The sequence below is a fragment of the Colobus angolensis genome, unplaced genomic scaffold, assembly GCF_000951035.1.
Source record: "Colobus angolensis palliatus isolate OR3802 unplaced genomic scaffold, Cang.pa_1.0 Scaffold30, whole genome shotgun sequence".
Taxonomy (NCBI): domain Eukaryota; kingdom Metazoa; phylum Chordata; class Mammalia; order Primates; family Cercopithecidae; genus Colobus; species Colobus angolensis.
Genome location: NW_012116266.1, coordinates 9,065,267 through 9,083,989, shown reverse-complemented (window position 1 = coordinate 9,083,989; position 18,723 = coordinate 9,065,267). Strand labels below are relative to the sequence as shown.

The window sequence follows — 18,723 nt, the reverse complement described above, 5'->3', positions numbered from 1 at the left end:
AACCGTAGATAACAACTATAAAATTTAGGGAAAATATAGTAACACGACAATCTGAAGGCCTAGAGAGTGAACAAAAAAAGGCAGATTTTGGAAGGGTGTAGCACAGGGAAGAAAAAGGTGGTATGGGGTGAGTTTCCCACCTTTATGGCTTTAGCCCAGGGATTGGCTGCAGTTGGCACCATGCAGAGCAGCTAGAACTCTGAGAGAAAATCCAGTTGTTCTGCCCTCGAGAAGCAGAAGACAAAGAGTGGCGGAATTCAGCTTTAAGAAAGTAAAAGAATTATCCCAGAAAGTATTTAGAGAGATGGAGTTCCAAATAACTACATACATCTCTGCCTGACCCCTGAAGTTTAGATAAGGATAAAAGAACTGGACTGAGATTTGAACTACCACTCAAGAAACAGAGTGTGAAGTTTGAGTCTAACCAAATTAATTGCCTGACTAAATCCAAACGAGAAAAGAGAAACACTCTTCAGAGGAATTTAACACAATTCAATTTCTACAGCATAATAATCATGATGTCTAGGGTATAATCTAAGATATCCAACACATAAAAACTAGTAAATTATGACCCATTCTGGAGAGAAACACCAATCAATATGAACCAAACCCAAAGTGATTAAACATTAGAATTAGCAGACAAGAGGACAAGAGTTTTAAAGCAACTTTTAACCATTGGTCAGTGAGATACAGGAAAATATGATCAAAATGAATTAAAAGATAGGAAATTTCAGCAGAAAAGCAGAAACTATAAAAAGGGCAAATGGAAATTCTAAAACTGAAAGGTAAAATTCTTAAAATAAAAAATTCACCAAATGAAGCGTAACAAGTTCGACTGAGGAAAGAGAGAATTTTAAGATAGATTAATAGAAAGTATCTGATCTAAAGAATAGGCAGGCTGGGCGTGGTGGCTTACATCCCAGCACTTTGGGAGGCTGAGGTGGGAGGACTACTTGAGCTCAGGAGTTCGAGAACAGCCATGGCAACATGGTGAGACTCCATCCCTACAGAAAACAAACAAACAAAAATTAGCTGGGTGTGGTGGTGCATGCCTGTAGTTCCAGCTACTCAGAAGGCTGAAGTGGGAGGATTGCTTGAGCCTGGGAGGTGGAAGCTGCAGTAAGCCATGATCATGCCACTGCACTCCAGCCTGGGTGACAGAGGAACCCTTACAAAAAAAAAAAAGAAGACGAGAGAGAGAGAGAGAGAAAGGAAGATTGATTACAAGAGAGATACTCAGGAATATGAGAGACAGTATCAAAATGCCTAACACATTTATGATTGGAGTCCCAGAAGAACAGTAAAAAAAGAATGGGGAAGACAAGAATATTTGGAGAAATTATGACCAAAATTTTTCTAAATTTGGTAAAAGTTATACATTTATAGATTGAAGAGGCTTAGCAAAACTCAAGTGGAATGAATATGAAGAAAACCATGCCTACCACATGATAAACTGCTAAAAACAAAAAAACAAAGAAAAAAATCTTCAAAGCAGCCTGAGGGAAAAAAATATATCGACTCATTATATAGGAGTTATCATTAACTCCTTATTTGAAACAAAGGAGGCCAAAGGGCAGTGGAATGACATATTTACAGTGCTGAAAGAAAAAAGTATAGCCAGAGACAATACCCTTCAAGAATAAAGAGGAAATAAAGACTAAATACAGATTTTTCAAAAAGAGACTAATAAGAAGATTCATCATCAGAAGACCTGTACTAAAAGAAATAGAACATTATTTAGGCTGGAGAGAAATGATACTAGATGGAAACTTAACGGATAAAAAGCATTAAAAATGGTAAAGAGCTGGGTAATTATTAAAACCTCTTTTTTCCCCAACTTTTAAAAAGCATGCAGTTTAGATTCATAATATATGGAGATGCAATAAATAAGGCAACTATAGCATAAAGGAAAAATGAGGTAAATGAACCTCTATAAATGTAAGCTTTCTACATTTTACACAAAACAGTAAGTAATAACCCTAAGTGGACCATAAAAAGTTAAGGATAGATATTGTCATTCCTAGAGCAATTAATAAAATGTATGATGCTAAGAGATATGGCTAACGGCCTATTGATAGACTGAAATGGAATTCTAAAATACATTCAATTGGTCCTAAAAAAGGCATAAAAGAAGAATAAACAAAACAACAGAGGGGATAAACAGAAAAGAATACCAAAATGGTAGAAATAAATCTAACCACATCAATAAAATCAATTTAAAAGTGAAAGGAATCTTTTCAATAAATGGCACTGGAATAACTGGATATCCATATGGAGGAGAAGAGTCTTTGACCCATAGCTTACATTGTACACAACAATTAATTTGCAATGAACAGAGACTTAAATATAAATCTAAAACCATAACTCTTTTAAAAGAGAACTTAGGTGAATAGCTTTATGACTTGGAGACAAACAACATCCTTTTTTTTTAACTTTTATTTTAAGCTCAGGGGTACATGTGCAGGTACATAGGCAAACTTGTGTCATGGGGTTTTGTTGTACAGATTATTTCATCACCCAGGTCTTAACCCTTATACCCATTAGTTATTTTTCCTGATCCTCTGCCTCCTTCCACCCTCCACCCTCTGACAGGCCTTAGAGTGTATTGTTCCCCTCTGTGTGCCCATGTGTTCTCATCATTTAGCTCCCACTTCTAAGTGAGAACATGCAGTATTTAGTTTTCTGTTCCTACATTAGTTTACTAAGGATAATGGCCTCCAGTTCCATCCATGTCCCTGCAAAGGACATTACCCCATTCTTTTTTATGGCTGCAAGTATTCCATAGTGTATATGCACATTTTCTTTATCCGGTCTATCATTGATGGGCATTTGGGTTGATTCCATGTCTTTGCCATTGTGAATAGTGCTGCAGTGAACATACATGTGCATGTGTCTTTGTAATAGAATGATTTATATTCCTTTGGGTATATACCCAGCAGTGGGATTGCTGCGTGGAATGGTATTTCTGTTTTTAGGTCTTTCAGGAATCACCACACTATCTTCCACAATGGTTGAGCTAATTTACACTCCCACTAACAGTGTACAAGCATTCCTTATTCTCCACAACCTCACCAGCATCTGCTACTTTTTGACTTTTTAGTAATAGGCATTCCGACTGGTGTGAGATGGCAACATTTTTTTAGGACACAGAAGCAGTAACGGACTTGGGGAAAAAGATAAATTAGACTTGGCCAAAACGAAGGGCACTGTTTATTAGGTCGTAATCAGGTTACAGGAGAATGAACAGAGATAGTGCCAGAACAAGGCTGGTAACAGCAGAGGGCAAGGAGAGATTACCACAACCTAGAAGGAGAGACTTTTGTAGCAAGCATGGTTGTGATCTTCAGAATGTGATCTGGTCAAGGTTGCGTCAGCCAGCCTAAGGCAATCCAGTAGAAAGAGAGCCAGGGAAATAAATAGTCTAACAGCATTCTCCTCCATCTCTCCCATTTCTTGCCAGGGTTCTCTCTTAACAGAATCCAACCAGAAGCCAAAGGAAAGGAAGCCGGTTGATATGATTGCAGGAGACACTGTAGGGGCCCCACACACATTGCCTTGGCATTTAGATTCTCATGTTATATTTGCCAAAATCACCTTTTAGCATTTTTATTACATGATTACATAGGAACTATTGACAGGGTCATTCCAGTAGTTCCTATAGACACATGTTCAGATCCCTTTTGACTCAGCTTCCTAGCTCCTTCAGTCTCTCATGCTTCTCATTATAAGTTTAGGGATTCCAGAAAGCATACTGTCTTGGACAGGATATATACACTGCACCTAGTAGACTCCCTTCTGAGAAAGCTCTTGAGTGACTTCCACACTCATTGCCTGCTGTTGAGGACTTCCTTATCCCTCATCACCATACGTTTTTATCATTGATCTCCTTATCCTAGGAATATCCAGAGTGGAATTAAGCAAGCAGATATCTATGTTTGCCCCCCAAACAAGGTTTGAGAGGGATTGTCAGGCACATGTGTTGCCCTGAAATTTTAACTGACTGACTAAACTAAAATTTGGATGTGAGAGAGTGTAAGACAGCCAGGTAACCAGTAGCATTTAGAGAAGAGAGCAGTTAAATTGCCAACATCGTAGAGCACTGGAGTAAGATTAGACGCTAACTTCTGAAGAGATTAATACAAAATAGATTTGCTAAATCTCAAACTTTTTTTTTTTTTTGAGACAGAGTCTAGCTCTGTTGCCCAGGCTGGAGTGCAGTGGCATGATCTCAGCTCACTGGAACTTCCGCCTCCTGGCTTCAAGTTATTCTCCTGCCTCAACCTCCTGAGTAACTTGGACTACAGGCATACACCACCATGCCTGGCTAATTTTTTGTATTTTTAGAAGAGATAGGGTTTAGCATGTTGGCCCAGCTGATCTTGAACTCCTGACCTCAAACGATTCACCCGCCTTGGCCTCCCACAGTGCTGGGATTACAGGCATGAGCCACGGTGCCTGGCCCTCAACTATTTCTTGAACCAATTTTCAATTTTTCATGAGACTTGCTGAGACTTTCTGATATATCTTAATAAACCTGAGGAGACCAGAAGCTATCTCAGTTCCTCGTAACCTTAAAAAGCCCAGTTGTTTCTTTCAGTTAAGTGACAAGGCATTTTTAAAAAAGGAAACTTATTGTATCACACAATTGAATGGTCTTGAAGTATTCCACCAAAGTTTGACCTGGGAGTTCAATGATATCACCAAGGACTTTTCTCACTGTCTATCCCTTCTGCCATCTACAGTGTTGGCTTCATTTCCATATTCCAAATAGATGCTCTCCTCTTTTGGCAGCAGTTTCAGCCCTTACAATTTTATAATCCCCTGTCTGGAGGAGTAGAGAATAAATTTCTGAAAGTTTCTGAACTAGTCTTAAGATGCACTCTCATTGAACCAATTTAGGACACATTCCCTATCCATGAACCCATCTCAGGAGCTAGGAACAATGAAAGAGCTAATTTGTCAATATTCCACACCTGAAGCTAAATGTGGGCTCAGCTTTTATAAAACTACATGGGTACCCAAAGATGTTGGAGGCTACAGAGAATGAGATAGAGAATGGGTGCTTAGAGACAACACATATTTCCATATATATCCAGTACTTAGCTGAAATAGCTACCCAAAAACAGACCTCTGCAAGCATTGTTTTATTGGGCTGTGGCATTCCACTATGAGAAAGTAAGCCTTGGCCCTCCACTAACATGCCAATATTCCTGTTAAGATGATACATTCAGACATAATCATCATTCCTGGGCAGACTTGAGGAAGGGTGAAAGCATGAGAGCTTGGCTATCTAAGAAGAAGAAACCACCAGAAAAGGAAGTGAAGAAAAAGAGAATTGGGAGGTTAATGGCAAATGTATCTCATTAAAAAATTTGCCAAGTGTGGGCCGGGCATGGTGGCTCAAGCCTATAATCCCAGCATTTTGGGAGGCTGAGGTGGGAGGATTGCTTGAGTTTAGAAGTTTGAGACCAGTCTGGGCAACCTGGTGAAACCCCATCTCTACAGAAAATCATCCAGGCATGGTGGCTCATGCCTACAGTCCCAGGTATTGGGGAGACTGAGATGGGAGCATTGCTTGAGCCCAGGAGGTCCAGGCTGCAATGAACTGTGTTTGTGCCACTGCACTCTAGCCTGGGTGACAGAGCAAGATCCTGCCCCCACAACCTCCCACAAAAGAAATTGCCAAGTGGATACTTCCCACTGCCAATAATAAGGTGTCTCTGGGCTGAACTGAGCAGGCTGAGAATGTCCATTTGCTATCCCTGGCCTAAGAATGGCTTCAGGACTTCTCAGACGTCTCCATTTATCTGAGACATTTTCATTCAAATTCTGGTGGGCCACTCCAAGGAAGGAACATAAATATAATCCAGGAATTCTCTCTTTAATACATCAAAATTAAAAAGATCTGTAATCAGCCATCCTCTTTCCACTTCCTGCTAAATTGCACAGATATACACATACTGTTAAAGGTATTCTATTCTTGCTAGGGCCAAAATTTATACAGAAAAGATGCTTCATGAAATAACTCTGAATTTTTCCCTAATGTATGAATTCAGAGTTAGGAGCATTCTAAGGTGTCAGTTAGGCACGTTCATCCAGAGTTCACACCTACCCTGCCTCCCATTCCTCCTACCCCCAACCCTACTGAAGGCCCAGGATCAAAGCAAGCTTATAGAACTCAAATTGGATAAGCAAGTAAACCAATGGAGCAGAAAAGCAAAATTGTGGATTTATTCCTCTCTATAAAAATAAGAAAGTTAATGAGACACTTCAAAATTAGAGTAAGTAAAGAATGTACTTTTAAGAATTAGGCGGCCGGAAGCAGTTGCTCACGCCTGTAATTCCAGCACTTTGGGAGGCCGAGGCGGGTGGATCACGAGGTCAGAGATCGAGACCATCCTGGCTAACATGGTGAAATCCCGTCTCTACTAAAAATACAAAAAAAAAAAAAAAATTAGCCAGACGTGGTGGCTAATTTGAGGAAGCCAAACAGTGGTACACTAATATTCTTGCTTTGCATGTTGATTATTGTAAAGGAGGCAGAAAAGAAACAGTTGGATATTTGAATTATTCCTTCTCAGACAGGACATTACAACACACTAGAGCATTAAAAAGATGATATTCATGTGTCTAGACTTCTGTCTAGACTTCCGTCTCTCAATTCTCTGCTCTTTTTTCCCCCATGTGAACACAATCATAGTTTCCTAATTTTGATCAAAATGTATGGCAGTCATTGCTCCATTATCCTTTTTCTCCTTCACTCAAGTCCCTGGCCCCCTTATTCCTTTCCAGTTCCGCCTCTCCCCTCCACCACCTCCACTTCTTTACACTCTTTCCTCTCCCGCCATCTTCATGCACCCAGGAATCTGGTCCTGATAGGAGCGGGGAGTTTAAAGTGCCAGAGCAGGCAGGGCCTAGAGTTTGATCACCAGGCTTGTTAGCAGCCAGATGCTGATACATTTCTCCAATGAGAATGATACTGAAATATCTCTGAAGTCTTTGCTTCTTTTTGTCCATGGCTGCAGATGCAGTTCATTCGCTCTTTGATATAATGACCTACCTGGTCCCCTCCCCTGAGATGGCCCTTACAGCCGTCTTACACCTGCTCACAGCTGCAGGCATTTGGCTATTTTCTGTAGGTCGTGGCTGTTCTGCCTGTGGCTTATTGGGAAAAGAAAATGCTTGGTGGGAGGGTTTTGGATTTGGATTTGAGTAGCTCTCTCTTTCAGTGAACTAGGCTTTGAGGAGTGCTGCTAGTCTGGTTTTCATCTTACGTTCTGGTCCTAGCAACTAAGCTTCTTCCTTTTTCCCTGCCTTGTACTAGAATTCTTGAAACATAATCCCCTTCTTGGCTTCCTATTCCTTAGTGCCTGTTTTGTTACCTGGCTACATCAGACAGGAATTCCAACTGGCTGCTTGTAACCAAAGTAGGGAATAACAGTGGTTTAAATAAAAGTTTTTCTGTCACATAAAAAACATCCAAAAGTAGATAGTCTCAGACTGTTCGATGGCTTCTCAGTAGTCAGAGACCAAGATGGGTTCTTACTGGAACACCAGCCTTGGCACTGGTTTCTATTTCCTTCCTTCCTTCCTTCCTTCCTTCCTTCCTTCCTTCCTTCCTTCCTTCCTTCTTTCCTCCCTTCCTCCCTTCCTCCCTCCCTTCCTCCCTTCCTCCCATTCTTTCCTTTCTTTCTCTCCCTCCTTTTTTCTGTCTTTCTCTCTTGTCAGGGTCTCGCTCTGTCACCCAGGCTGGAGTGTAGTGCTGAGATCACAGCTCATTATAGCCTCGAACTCCTGCAAGCGATCCTCTTGCCTCAGCCTCTGGAGTAGCTAGGACCAGAGGTGCACACCACCATACCCAACTAATTTAATTTAACTTTTTGTAACCTGACCTCAAGTGATCCTTCTGCCTCAGTCTCCCAAAGCACCGGGATTACAGGTGTAAGCCACCACTCCTGGCCTTGGTTTTCATTTTCAAGTTTACCTTCTGGCCCAAATTGTCTGTTGAAGCCCCAGCCATCAGGGTTGTCTTCCAAGGAAAAAACTGGAGAAAGGGGGAAAGCAGGCAAAAGGCACAAAGCAGTCATTTGTCCTCTTTTTACAGAACTTTCCAGAGATTTCCACCTAGAAACTTATCCTTGTATTTCATTGGCTAAAAATTAGTCATACGGCCAAACCTTGCTGTGCTAACAAAATGAAACCAGGGTTCTAAGTAAAAAGGAAACAGTAGATTTTGGGTGGGGAACTAGCAGCCTCTAACAGAATTACTCGGCTTAGCAACTTGCCATTCTCATTATATCCTCCCTCTTTCCCTGAACCAGTGTCCTGTGTTATCACTCTGACTTGATATCATCTGACAGATTTCTCTACATCTGCCTGCCTGCTGACCACTCACCTGGGTCTCCAAATATAGTCTGCTTTGAATGTTTCTATTGCTACGTTTATCGACATGATTGTTCGGTTGCTTGATTTCTCTTAATTGACCTTCCAGGTTGTTGACACCAGGCTCAGATTACTTTGTCTATTAATTCCTGGTAAACAGTACTTTTCAGTACTGCCAAAGATGCTTACAGTTCCCCTGGGGAAGGGGAGATGAGCATATTGCACAAGAGGTAAATGTGGAAAAGGGGCCATGATGTGTTTCATCTGGTTGAAACACATCTAGTCCTGGGCAACAGCTCCTTACCCTGCTTGAACTGCAGCATATTCCTCCCTTCTCCTCCCTTGTTTATGCAGTCATGATTTCTAGAATACACCCTGTACTTAAGATTTTCATTCTCAACTTGATAACTGGATTGCAACCTTCATACACTTCTCCTCTTGGTAGACTTCTTGCCTCAGAATCATTTTCTGACTGTTGAGTCTTCTGTCTTCAAAGTCCTCTTGAAATTATGTTTTCTTGACTTTCTCCTTCACCTGGTCTATCAGACACCTATCTTCATCAGTAGCATTTCCAGGGTGAACCCTGAGACTGATGATAAACAAGTGTGTTTACTTCTAGTGGTTTGTTCGAGCAGGCTTGTATTGGCTTGGGAGAACTGATTGTTAAAAACAAAATAATTATAAAAATATAACTTGTTAAACTGTTGGTACCTTGAAATTAGCCATAGTAGGAGTATGTACAACATGGAAATTGGTAGACACTACTAATCAGGGCTTTCTTTTTTTTCCAAAGAGGTATCTACCAGCACACCATTGCTTGTTTCTCTCCATCATTGACCCCTGAATGCGCACGCTCGCGTGCACACACACAAACACTTCTTATCCGAGATCTTTATATCTTCAGCCTCCAGCTTCCAGATAACCCTTCCACACTCAGCTATAGCCAGTGATTCAACATTTCATCATGGAATATATATTTTGAAAATACATCCTGGACCCTAAAAAGACTTTTCCAAAACTGCTGACCTAGCTATTTGAGAACTGCTAATGTAGTCCATCTGTATGCCTTCAGAACACATATAATCATACGGAGGAATCATTTGCGGGGGAAAAACCTACATCCTGGTATTTCAGTACAGGGAATTTATCGATCAACATCAGAGGTGACTCATCACAGAATATTAACTTCTGTGAAATTAATATTGGGTGAAAGAGGACCAATTAATGATTACAGGTATTTCAGAAAGCCTGGTGCACACTGTGCAATGATCAAGCTGCATGAACGAACCAAAATGTTAAGATGCTTTGCCTTTGACAGGAATTGTATCAGTTCTCATAATGCCATTACCTCTTATTCATCAGGACCTCTGTTCCATATGTTTTTGATTAATAACAATGAAAAATGAATTAATTATTACTTATAATTACAGTATTTTAGTAAACAAAATTATTCAACTCATGGAAGAAAAAGAATAAAAACGATTATGAAAGCCTAGGAACCACTAGACTATGCCAATTTTTTATTATATGGAGAAGCTAATATTTCTTTGTTTAAAAACATGTAGCATTTGCTAATATTATAGACTAGAACACATGCTGTGGAGACAGACTGCTTGGGTCATATTAGAACTTTGCCACTTACTAGCCCTGGGATTCGGGGCAAATTGCTTAATCTCTCTGTGCCTTAGTTTTCTCATCTATAAAATGGAAATAAAAGCATCTACCTCACACAATGACTGTAAAACTAAAGTGAAAAAACACATTAAATGCTCAGAGTGGTGATTAGCATGTAGTAAATAATTAATAAACATTTGCTCTCATTTTCATCCTCGATATTATTTTTGTAGCAGTTTCAGTGTACCAGGAACTGTGCTATAGGCTGTATGTGCAATCTCCTCTAACCTTATCATTAAGTCCATTTTATGAGTAAGGAAACTGACCCTCAGTAGAAATGATGTAACTTTTCCATGGTCTTGGACTAGTAAGTGTGAAAGAGGTTGGCGCAATATCTTTTAGGAGATTTCATTTAAATGGTAGAAAGATGTAAAACCACAGCTTGCATTGGAATTCAAACCATCCTGATATTTAATATTCTACTGGGAAATTCTTACTTCATAGTCAACTGAACCCATGCATGTGGTAGCATAAACTATTCTTGTTCTGTCTTCAGCAGAGACAGAAGAGCTCACTCATAAACATCCCTGTGTTTTCACTTGAACTGCTATTAAGGTGCCCTCCTGACTTGTCTTCGGTAGGTTTTACAAACACACAGCTCCCATAGGCCTTCCCCATGAATCCTATTTGTTAGCCACAGAATAATCTCCACAAAAGTATTTCTACTTCCTCTAACAGTAATTTTTAAATTAGACTTTAAATCTAAAGTTCATTACTAGTGTAAGCAGAGCACAATATCCTTTGGCTGAACTTGCTTCATTTATGAAGAAGCTAAATATAAAGATCCTTTCTCTCTGTCTTGGACTTTCTTATTCCACCTTCTTATTTAGAAGCTGCTGCCTACAATGCACCACAATGTATATAATAAGTATTTTAATAAGTATTTAATAAGTTCTTCTTTTAAGTTTCAAGTTGCATGTCATTTTGTGTCACAGGGGTGAGTCTAGACTCACTTACATTTAGTTGTGCGATCAGGAAGACATATGACAGTGTGAATATTTTTTAAACACACATGTTATATCACTATCCATTCCTTCACTTTTTCTGAGCTGGTCACCATGCTAGACACCAGGACCAAAGAACACAGTCCCTGCTCAGGGAGCACATAAGTCCCATAAGGGAGGCCAATATACAGTTACCTAATTATTGTGATAGAGCAATGCACAGGAATCAATAGGAACATGGGAAAAAGAGCAGCGAAGAGACCCTGAAATGTAGAGATAATACAGTCTGATCAGGAATGCTAGGGAGCCAGTCAGAGGCCCTGGCTCTAACCCCACTTTTACAATTAATTATTATGCCATCTGTTAAGGGCTGAATTGTGCCATCCCAAAAAAGATCTGTTGGAGTTCTAACCCCCGGTACTTCAGAATGACCTTATTTGGAGATAGGGGCTTTAAAATGAGGTCCTTAGGGTGGGCCCTAATTCAATATAACTGACATCCTGTGGAAAGGGGGAAATTTGGACATAGAGACAGACATATGTAGAGGGAAGATGATGTGAGCAGACACAGGGAGAACATGGGCATCCATAAGCCATGAAAGACCTTTCCTTCACAGCTGTCAGAACGAACCAACCCTGCCTGTACTTTCAGCCTCCAGAACTGTGAGACAACTTTCAGTCTCCGGAACTGTGAGACAATATATTCCTATTATTTAAGCCACTCAGTTTGTGGGTTTTTGTTACAACAGCCCTAGCAAACTAATATGCCACCTCAGCGTCACAAGCCTATCCCATGCTTCAGGTATGCTTCAGGTATCCCATGCTAGGCAAGGCCAGTCCCACGTTTGGGAAGATTTGGGCAAAAAGCACTCAGAGCACAACTAACCAGAAACATGCCTGCATCTGCCTGCAGCTTGTTCTTACTCTGTAACCCAGATGAATTCAAAGGTTTCTCTTTAAATACTGAATCTGAGTCTATGACAAGACCCATTAAACCTCCCCAGTGTGACATCCAGAAACAACACCAGTAGTCCTTTGCTTGTAAGGTAAATAATATATACTATTGTAGAGAATTTTAGAGTATAAGCTAAATTCAATAAAAATAAAACTTCGTGTTAAATAATAGATCAACATGACATTACTTAAAACAAATGGTTAATAAACATGCAAGATTTTCTATCTCACAGGTAATCAGATTTATGACAAAAACTGCTCTTGGTAAATGGAAGATGCTAATACAGTTCACCCTTCAGCAATACGAGGTCTAGAAGTGTTGACCCCCATGCAGTTGAAAATCTGGGTATAACTTTCAACTCCCCCAAAACTTAACTATTAGTAGCCTACTGTTAACTGTAGGGCTTACTAATAACATAAACAGTAGATGAGCTATGTGATATGTATTATATACTGTATTTTTACAATAAAGTAAGGTAGAGAAAAAATGTTATTAAGAAAATTATTATAAGTAAGAGGAAATATATTTTTTATTCACTAAGTGGAAGTGGATCATCATAAAGGTCTTCATCCTTACTGTCTTCACATTGAGTAGATTGAGGAGGAGGAGGAAGAGGAGGCCTGGTCTTGCTCTCAGGGTTGGCAGAGGCAGAATAGGTGGAGGAAATGAAAGAAGAGGCAGAAGAGGCAGGCATACTGGGTGTAAATGTTATTGAAAACAATCCACATATAAGTGGACCCACACAGTTCAAATCCATGTTGCTCAAGGATCATCTGTATACATCAGAGAACAAATGCATGCATCCTGAATGAGTGATAGCCTATTTACTTAGAATACACACTGGTTCCATTTGTCTTTCTGTTGGCACAATCTAAACCTAAAATTATCTTCCTAGAATACACAGTGATATGAAACCTTTAAAACAAACAAACAAAAACTCCCTCAATTAGGTACATGTTCACTTCAGGCAACTCTTCTGAGGAGAGGTTTGAACACAAAAAATGCCTGAAACAACGAAAAGATAACCTAATATTTAGCTCCTGTATAGACTGAACAAGTTCAGCCAAAGTGCATTGTTTGGGTTTCTTCTTTCCAACATGTTTTACCCTCAGGCCAGCAAGGCTATACTTTCTCTTCTCACCCCAAGTCTTCATCTTTTCTGGAAAATTTCCAAGCAGAGCCCTGGTCTCAGGTTATAACAACTTGATCTGCTGCTCCAGAACACCAAGGGAGTGAGTCATCCCTTTGGATTTGCCTCGGCAGGTCTTCAACAAGTCTTTGTTTCTCTGCCCACCCATCCTTCCCCTCAACTGCTTGGCGTTGGCCAGTGTCCATGACGGGTTTTTCTTTTAGTTTCTGTTGCCTTCCATCTTTTTACTTTTAAAAAAATTATAATGATAAAAATGTGCACAAAGTTAAAAGGGCAAGTTTCACCCCTTTCACCATCACCCTAAGGATCAAAGGGTTACCAGGGTCAACAGTGTATCCTTCAAGAGACAAGAATTTCCATCCTCCTCGCCCTGCCCCCTTGCTGTTTAGAGTTCATACTGTACACAGTGTTCTGACTTGCTCTTATCACTCAAAAATATATCATGGACACTCTTCCATGTCAACACATACATAGCTCCCTCATTTTTAAACAGCTATTTCTTTTTCTACAGTGTAGATGTGCCCAAATAGAGAAATAGATGAACCATTCCTCTATTTATAAAAGTGGAACGTAGTAGAAATTCTTTTGGCCCTTACAAATAATATTACAATCGCAATATCTGTAAATATATTTTTGCACACTTAATATTTCTGTAGATGAAATCACTTGTAGTGGAAAAGTGTGGTTAAAGGATACATGCATTTTTAATATCTATAGGTACTGCAAATTACTTTCCAAAAATGTTTATTAATTCATGCTCCAGTCAGCTAAGTATGAAAGTTCCTATTTCTTATAGACACAAACACCTGATAGTAAAATATATTTTTGCCAATCTGACAAATCATAGATGCTATCTTGTTTTTATTTATGCTATGATCATTGATGAGATTGGGTATGTTTTCAGATGCTTATTAGCACATAGTCCTTCTTTTGAGAATTGTCTATTTTCTTTGTCCATTTTCTTATTTTGCTTCTTCTCTTTTTTCATATTGCTTTCAAGAAGCTGTCTGTATTACTCATATTAACCCTTTCCTGTTGTGTATACATGTTGCATATATTTTCTCCCCTTAGGTAACATTTTTTATGGTACCCTTCATTTGATAGAAATGTTAAAATTTTTTGTAGTCTTATCTGTTTAATTTTTTTCTGTTACAGTTTCTGAAATTTTTTCATGATATTTCTAATTAGTAATTATAAAGATAACCAATATTGTAAAAGTCTCCTATATTTTCTTTTAATCTTTTACAGTTTTTTATGTTTAGATTATTAATTCATCTGGAATTTTTCTGGAATATGAGCTAAGACAGTGTATTAGTCATGCTTCATTCAACAGAAGGATTTTTTTTTTACTCAGATAACAATTGTGGGTGTTCAGATAACAACTATGGGTATTCAACAAGCAGACACAGGTATATTAAATGTTTATATTAAATGTTTTAATATCAGGTGTTTGTGAGTGTCTATAAGAAGTAGTGACAGGGTGACTCACAGACCCAGGCTCCTTCCATCCTAGCTCTACCCTCCTCTTGATAAGGGGTCAGCAAATTACAACCCACAGGTCACATGCAGCCCACTGCCTGTTTTTGTAAATAAAGTATTATTGGAACATAGTCATGCCTATTTGTTTACATAGTGCCTATGACTGCTTTCCATAAAACAGCAGAGTTGAGCAATTGTGATAGAGACTATATGATCCACAAAGGCTAAAATATTTACTATTTGGCCCTTTACAGAAAAAGTTTACTGACTTCTGCTTTGAAGTCTCAGGGTCCTTAGTTTCCACATGGCAGATGGGAAAGAGAGATCATGTGGGAGGCTTTCCATGGAGGAGGCCTGAAAGGGGAGTACAACACTTTCACCTACATTCCACTGGCCAGAATTCAGTCCCTGGCTTCACCTAACAATTTGGGAAGCTAGGAAATGTGAATTTATTGTGCGCTGAGGAGGAAAGGGAATAATTAGCCATATTCTGCCAAGGTGTACCCTGCAATTATCTGTTTCTTTCTTCCTTCCTATTTTTAATCAGAATAGGCTAGATTACACTGCAGAAATAAACAACCATCAAATATCAGTTGCTTAGAACAACAAAGGTTTATTTCTTGATCATACTACATGTCCACTAATGCTCAGCATTGCTCATTGTTGTCATTCACTCCAGTCTGATGAAGCAGTCACCACCAGGCACCTTGATGTTGCAGCACTAGGAAGAAAAGAGAATGTGGTGACTGACCCAAAATGATACTCATCACTTCCAGCCACCTTTCATTGGCTGAAGCAACTCGCAGGGCTATACTATAGTCAGGTGGGGAAATGCAGTCTCATCATGTGCTTCGAAGGCAGCAGAGCTGGAATATTTGTGAGCAGCCCTACTGGATTGCACACTAACAAACACAGAACACATATTCATCCCCTCCCTAGGGGAGATAACCCAGATTCCATTCAGTCACTGCACACAAAGTCCAAGATCCTAGATGGTAGATGCCCTCCCCAATAAATTTGAATATTGCCTAGTGATCTGGAGCCTAGCAATTAAAATTCCTCTCTGTCCCCACTACTTATTCAGATATCAAAATCTTAATAGAGTAACAACTGATCATAGCCTAGAACAGGTTTCCAGGATCTGAGCTATATCCATGAATGTGAGCCCTGCTCTGCACGATCATGCCTAGAGAGTCAGGAGCCTGGTACAATCCAGGGGTGGCAAGCAGGGAATATGGCATTTTGCAGAAATCAATACTGCAAGAAAAGAGTCAGCTTTATTGAAGAACATGGCATTGTTTCTCCAGGCTTTCAATTAGGCACTCCGAATAAAGAGTGTAGGTGACAATGTGGAGGAAAGCAGTATGCACAGATTAAAAATACCTATATGGAAATGTTAAGAAATATAAACGAACATCCTTTGTTCACCCCTCAGAAAACATCTGCTCTTATGGTTCTTGTTTTGTTCGCTTAGGAAAAGACCTTCACCTTTCTATTTAGTTTAGAAAATAGTAAAATGAGATTCAATTTCTGGATTATAATCACAGAGAATCATTTTGAACAATACAGTCAAACTAGCATTACACAGATCAAGATGTTAAACAATGTAATTTTTCAAATAAACTTTCACCATCTGGTGAAAACACCAACATATATCTTATTCATATTTTATTTCTTCAGACTTTTATATCTCCATTTATGCCTAACTCAGAAAAATAATGCTTTGTTACATGATGTGCAAGAAGCTTTTACATGTTTCAATAAGCATATTAAATCCTCTCTAACAGCAGTTCTTATTATTTCCAGAATAAATTAATTTGAACAGCAAAAGGTTCCAGTTTCATTTGAAGTACACTGTCTGTAAAACTTTTAAAACTCAGATTTTTTTTTTGTGGCTGGGCCCCTTAGCTAACTCTTGAAAGATATAATTGTTTTCTTCGAAGTTATTCTATACTTGTCTTTTCACGGGCTAGGCCTCCACTCCCAGTAGAGAATTAATTTTAGCCTGGTCTGTGGTACAGTGGTTACTCCTAGCCGCCTAGTCTCTGTTTTTTCATTGATTCACTGCTTTACCATCTTTGCTCTCAACACATACAGCATTTACTCTTATAGCTCCTACCTACAGTACTTAGTAAGAAGCAGCCTTCGATTATCAAGGCTGTATATGGTCTTCTTAAAACCCTTTCTTCCCTCTGGTCATATTCAGTTTTTGAAAGCATTTTCTTCTGTCAGACTTCACTAAGCAAGTTAGATTTGGAGTCATGGGAAGATTATGAAGTGGTTTAAGAAAAGAGTGAAGACTTGAGTTCAGTGTTACTTCCAAAGCCCTTCCTAGGAAAAGTGTCATTTATTATTAATTTTGGAATTCTAATTATGGAGGAAACCTCTCAAAAACATAAATAATTTATTTAGCCAGAGGACCTAAGAAGTGCATCAAATTTCAAGTCAAATGGTTACAAGTTACTTATTACACCTAAATTTAATAAGCAATAGGGTGTTTATTCTTTATGTGTGGTATGGCTTCCAGAAGCAAGCTTTCCTCTCTGTAGCACGGGCGGGGTTTAACGGTCTAGGTTCAAATTCTTCCTTTACCACTTACTAGCTAAAAACTTAGGCAACTTATTTCACCTCTCTGTGCCTCAGTTTCTTTCTTTCTTTTCTTTTAAAGGCTCTGGCTTTGTTGCCCACACCACAGCTCAGGGGTGTGATCCTGGCTCACTGCAACCTCAGCCTCCTCGGCTCAGGTGGTCCTCCCACCTCAGCCTCGTAAGTAGCTGGGACTACAGGCGTAAACCACCATGCCCAGCCAATTATTATTATTTGTTTTGGTAGAGATGGGGTTTCACTATGGTCCCAGGCTGGTCTTGAACTCCAGGGCTCAAGAGATTTGCCCAGCTCGGCCTTCGAAAGTGCTGGGATTACAGGTGTGAGCCACTGGGCCCAGCCCTCAGTTTCTTTATCTGTAAAACAGGACAAAAATAACCCGATGGGGTTCTTTAAAGGATTAAATGAGCTAGTACTTATAAAGCACTTGCTAATGTCTGTTAAATAAATTATATGATCCACACACCAATCGAAGGTGACAATAAGGTAGCAAGAATCACCACTCCAAGTCACAAAAGTTCCTTTCCTTTTAGCTCCTCTATTTCAGCAGTGCGTTGTCAACAGGGCCACATTATGTTAGCAGATTTGAACTTTATCCGAAAGGTGTTTGTATTTTATTTCAAATTATGAATTCCTGAACATTGGATAATGTACACTTCTGCAGTGCACTCAGAGGCCCATTAGAGTGTGGAGCTCGAGAGGCATAACTGACCCTGGTCTGATATTTGTAAGGAGCTTGATAGCCAAGTTGCCACTCAGAAACAGTTATTGGTATTGCCAAAAAAAAGGAAGCTAAGAAGTCACCCTTCTAAATAAACAAACAAACAAACTGAATTGGAGAGCTGCCTGCATTTCACTCTACTGCCTCTGGAAAAGGAGTGTTATCTAAAGTGCTTCCATCACGAATAATGATTGAGAAACTGCTTTTACTCTCCCGACTACTGTACTCCCAGGCAGAAACCCAAGGCTGAAGCCCACGGTACCCATGTGTAACTTGGTTATTACACACACGTTTGGAGCCCAGTGTGCAGAGCCGCAGCGCAGAGGAGGAAGCGGAATACCCCGGGTTGGCCGGGTTTCCAAGGGCCGACCCGAGCCCCAGCACTTTTTCCGCGCCTGATTTTTCAGGTCATTTTCGAATGGGCTATCTTTATTTACATTTTGAGCTTGGATCCTCTCCAGAAAGCATTACTACCTTCTAAATGGTGAAACATCTCGTATTTGCAGACAGTGCTGGGGGAGCAAAGTTCGTTTTCTCGGGTAGATGATTCTCCTGCAACACTTGCGGATTGTGACAAAATCTTTCAAAAACGGGGAGTTTCGGTGAAGTGGAGGTTTGAGGAAAGGCAAGGAGGTCGTTCTGGAGCACGCAAGCAAAGTGCGGAAGCTGTACGGGGATTCTTCTAGAAAGTGGGGTGGGAAAGGAGCTAGGGAGGGCGTGTGGAGGGACGGGATCTGTGTCAGAACGTGCGTGTGAGCGGATACAAAACCCGAGAGAGGCGTGAGCAGCGCTGTGTGTGCGAGCGGGAGCGAGGG

General features: G+C 39.9%; 1 protein-coding gene across 3 annotated transcripts in view; it reads left to right on the top strand.

Annotated features, from left to right (window-relative positions):
- Window positions 1-18,031: 18,031 nt before the first annotated feature.
- Window positions 18,032-18,723, top strand: part of SPATS2L (spermatogenesis associated, serine-rich 2-like) — a 172,750-nt gene continuing 172,058 nt past the window's right edge. The window contains exon 1 of one of the 3 annotated variants that reach the window (XM_011949962.1): window positions 18,032-18,447. Coding sequence is in view for 1 of the 3 variants with exons in the window: in XM_011949959.1 (XP_011805349.1) it covers window positions 18,390-18,447 (58 nt within the window). In the remaining 2 variants the exon portion in view is untranslated. The remainder of the gene's footprint in view (window positions 18,448-18,723) is intronic. The other 2 variants (XM_011949961.1, XM_011949959.1) reach the window with 2 other exon arrangements.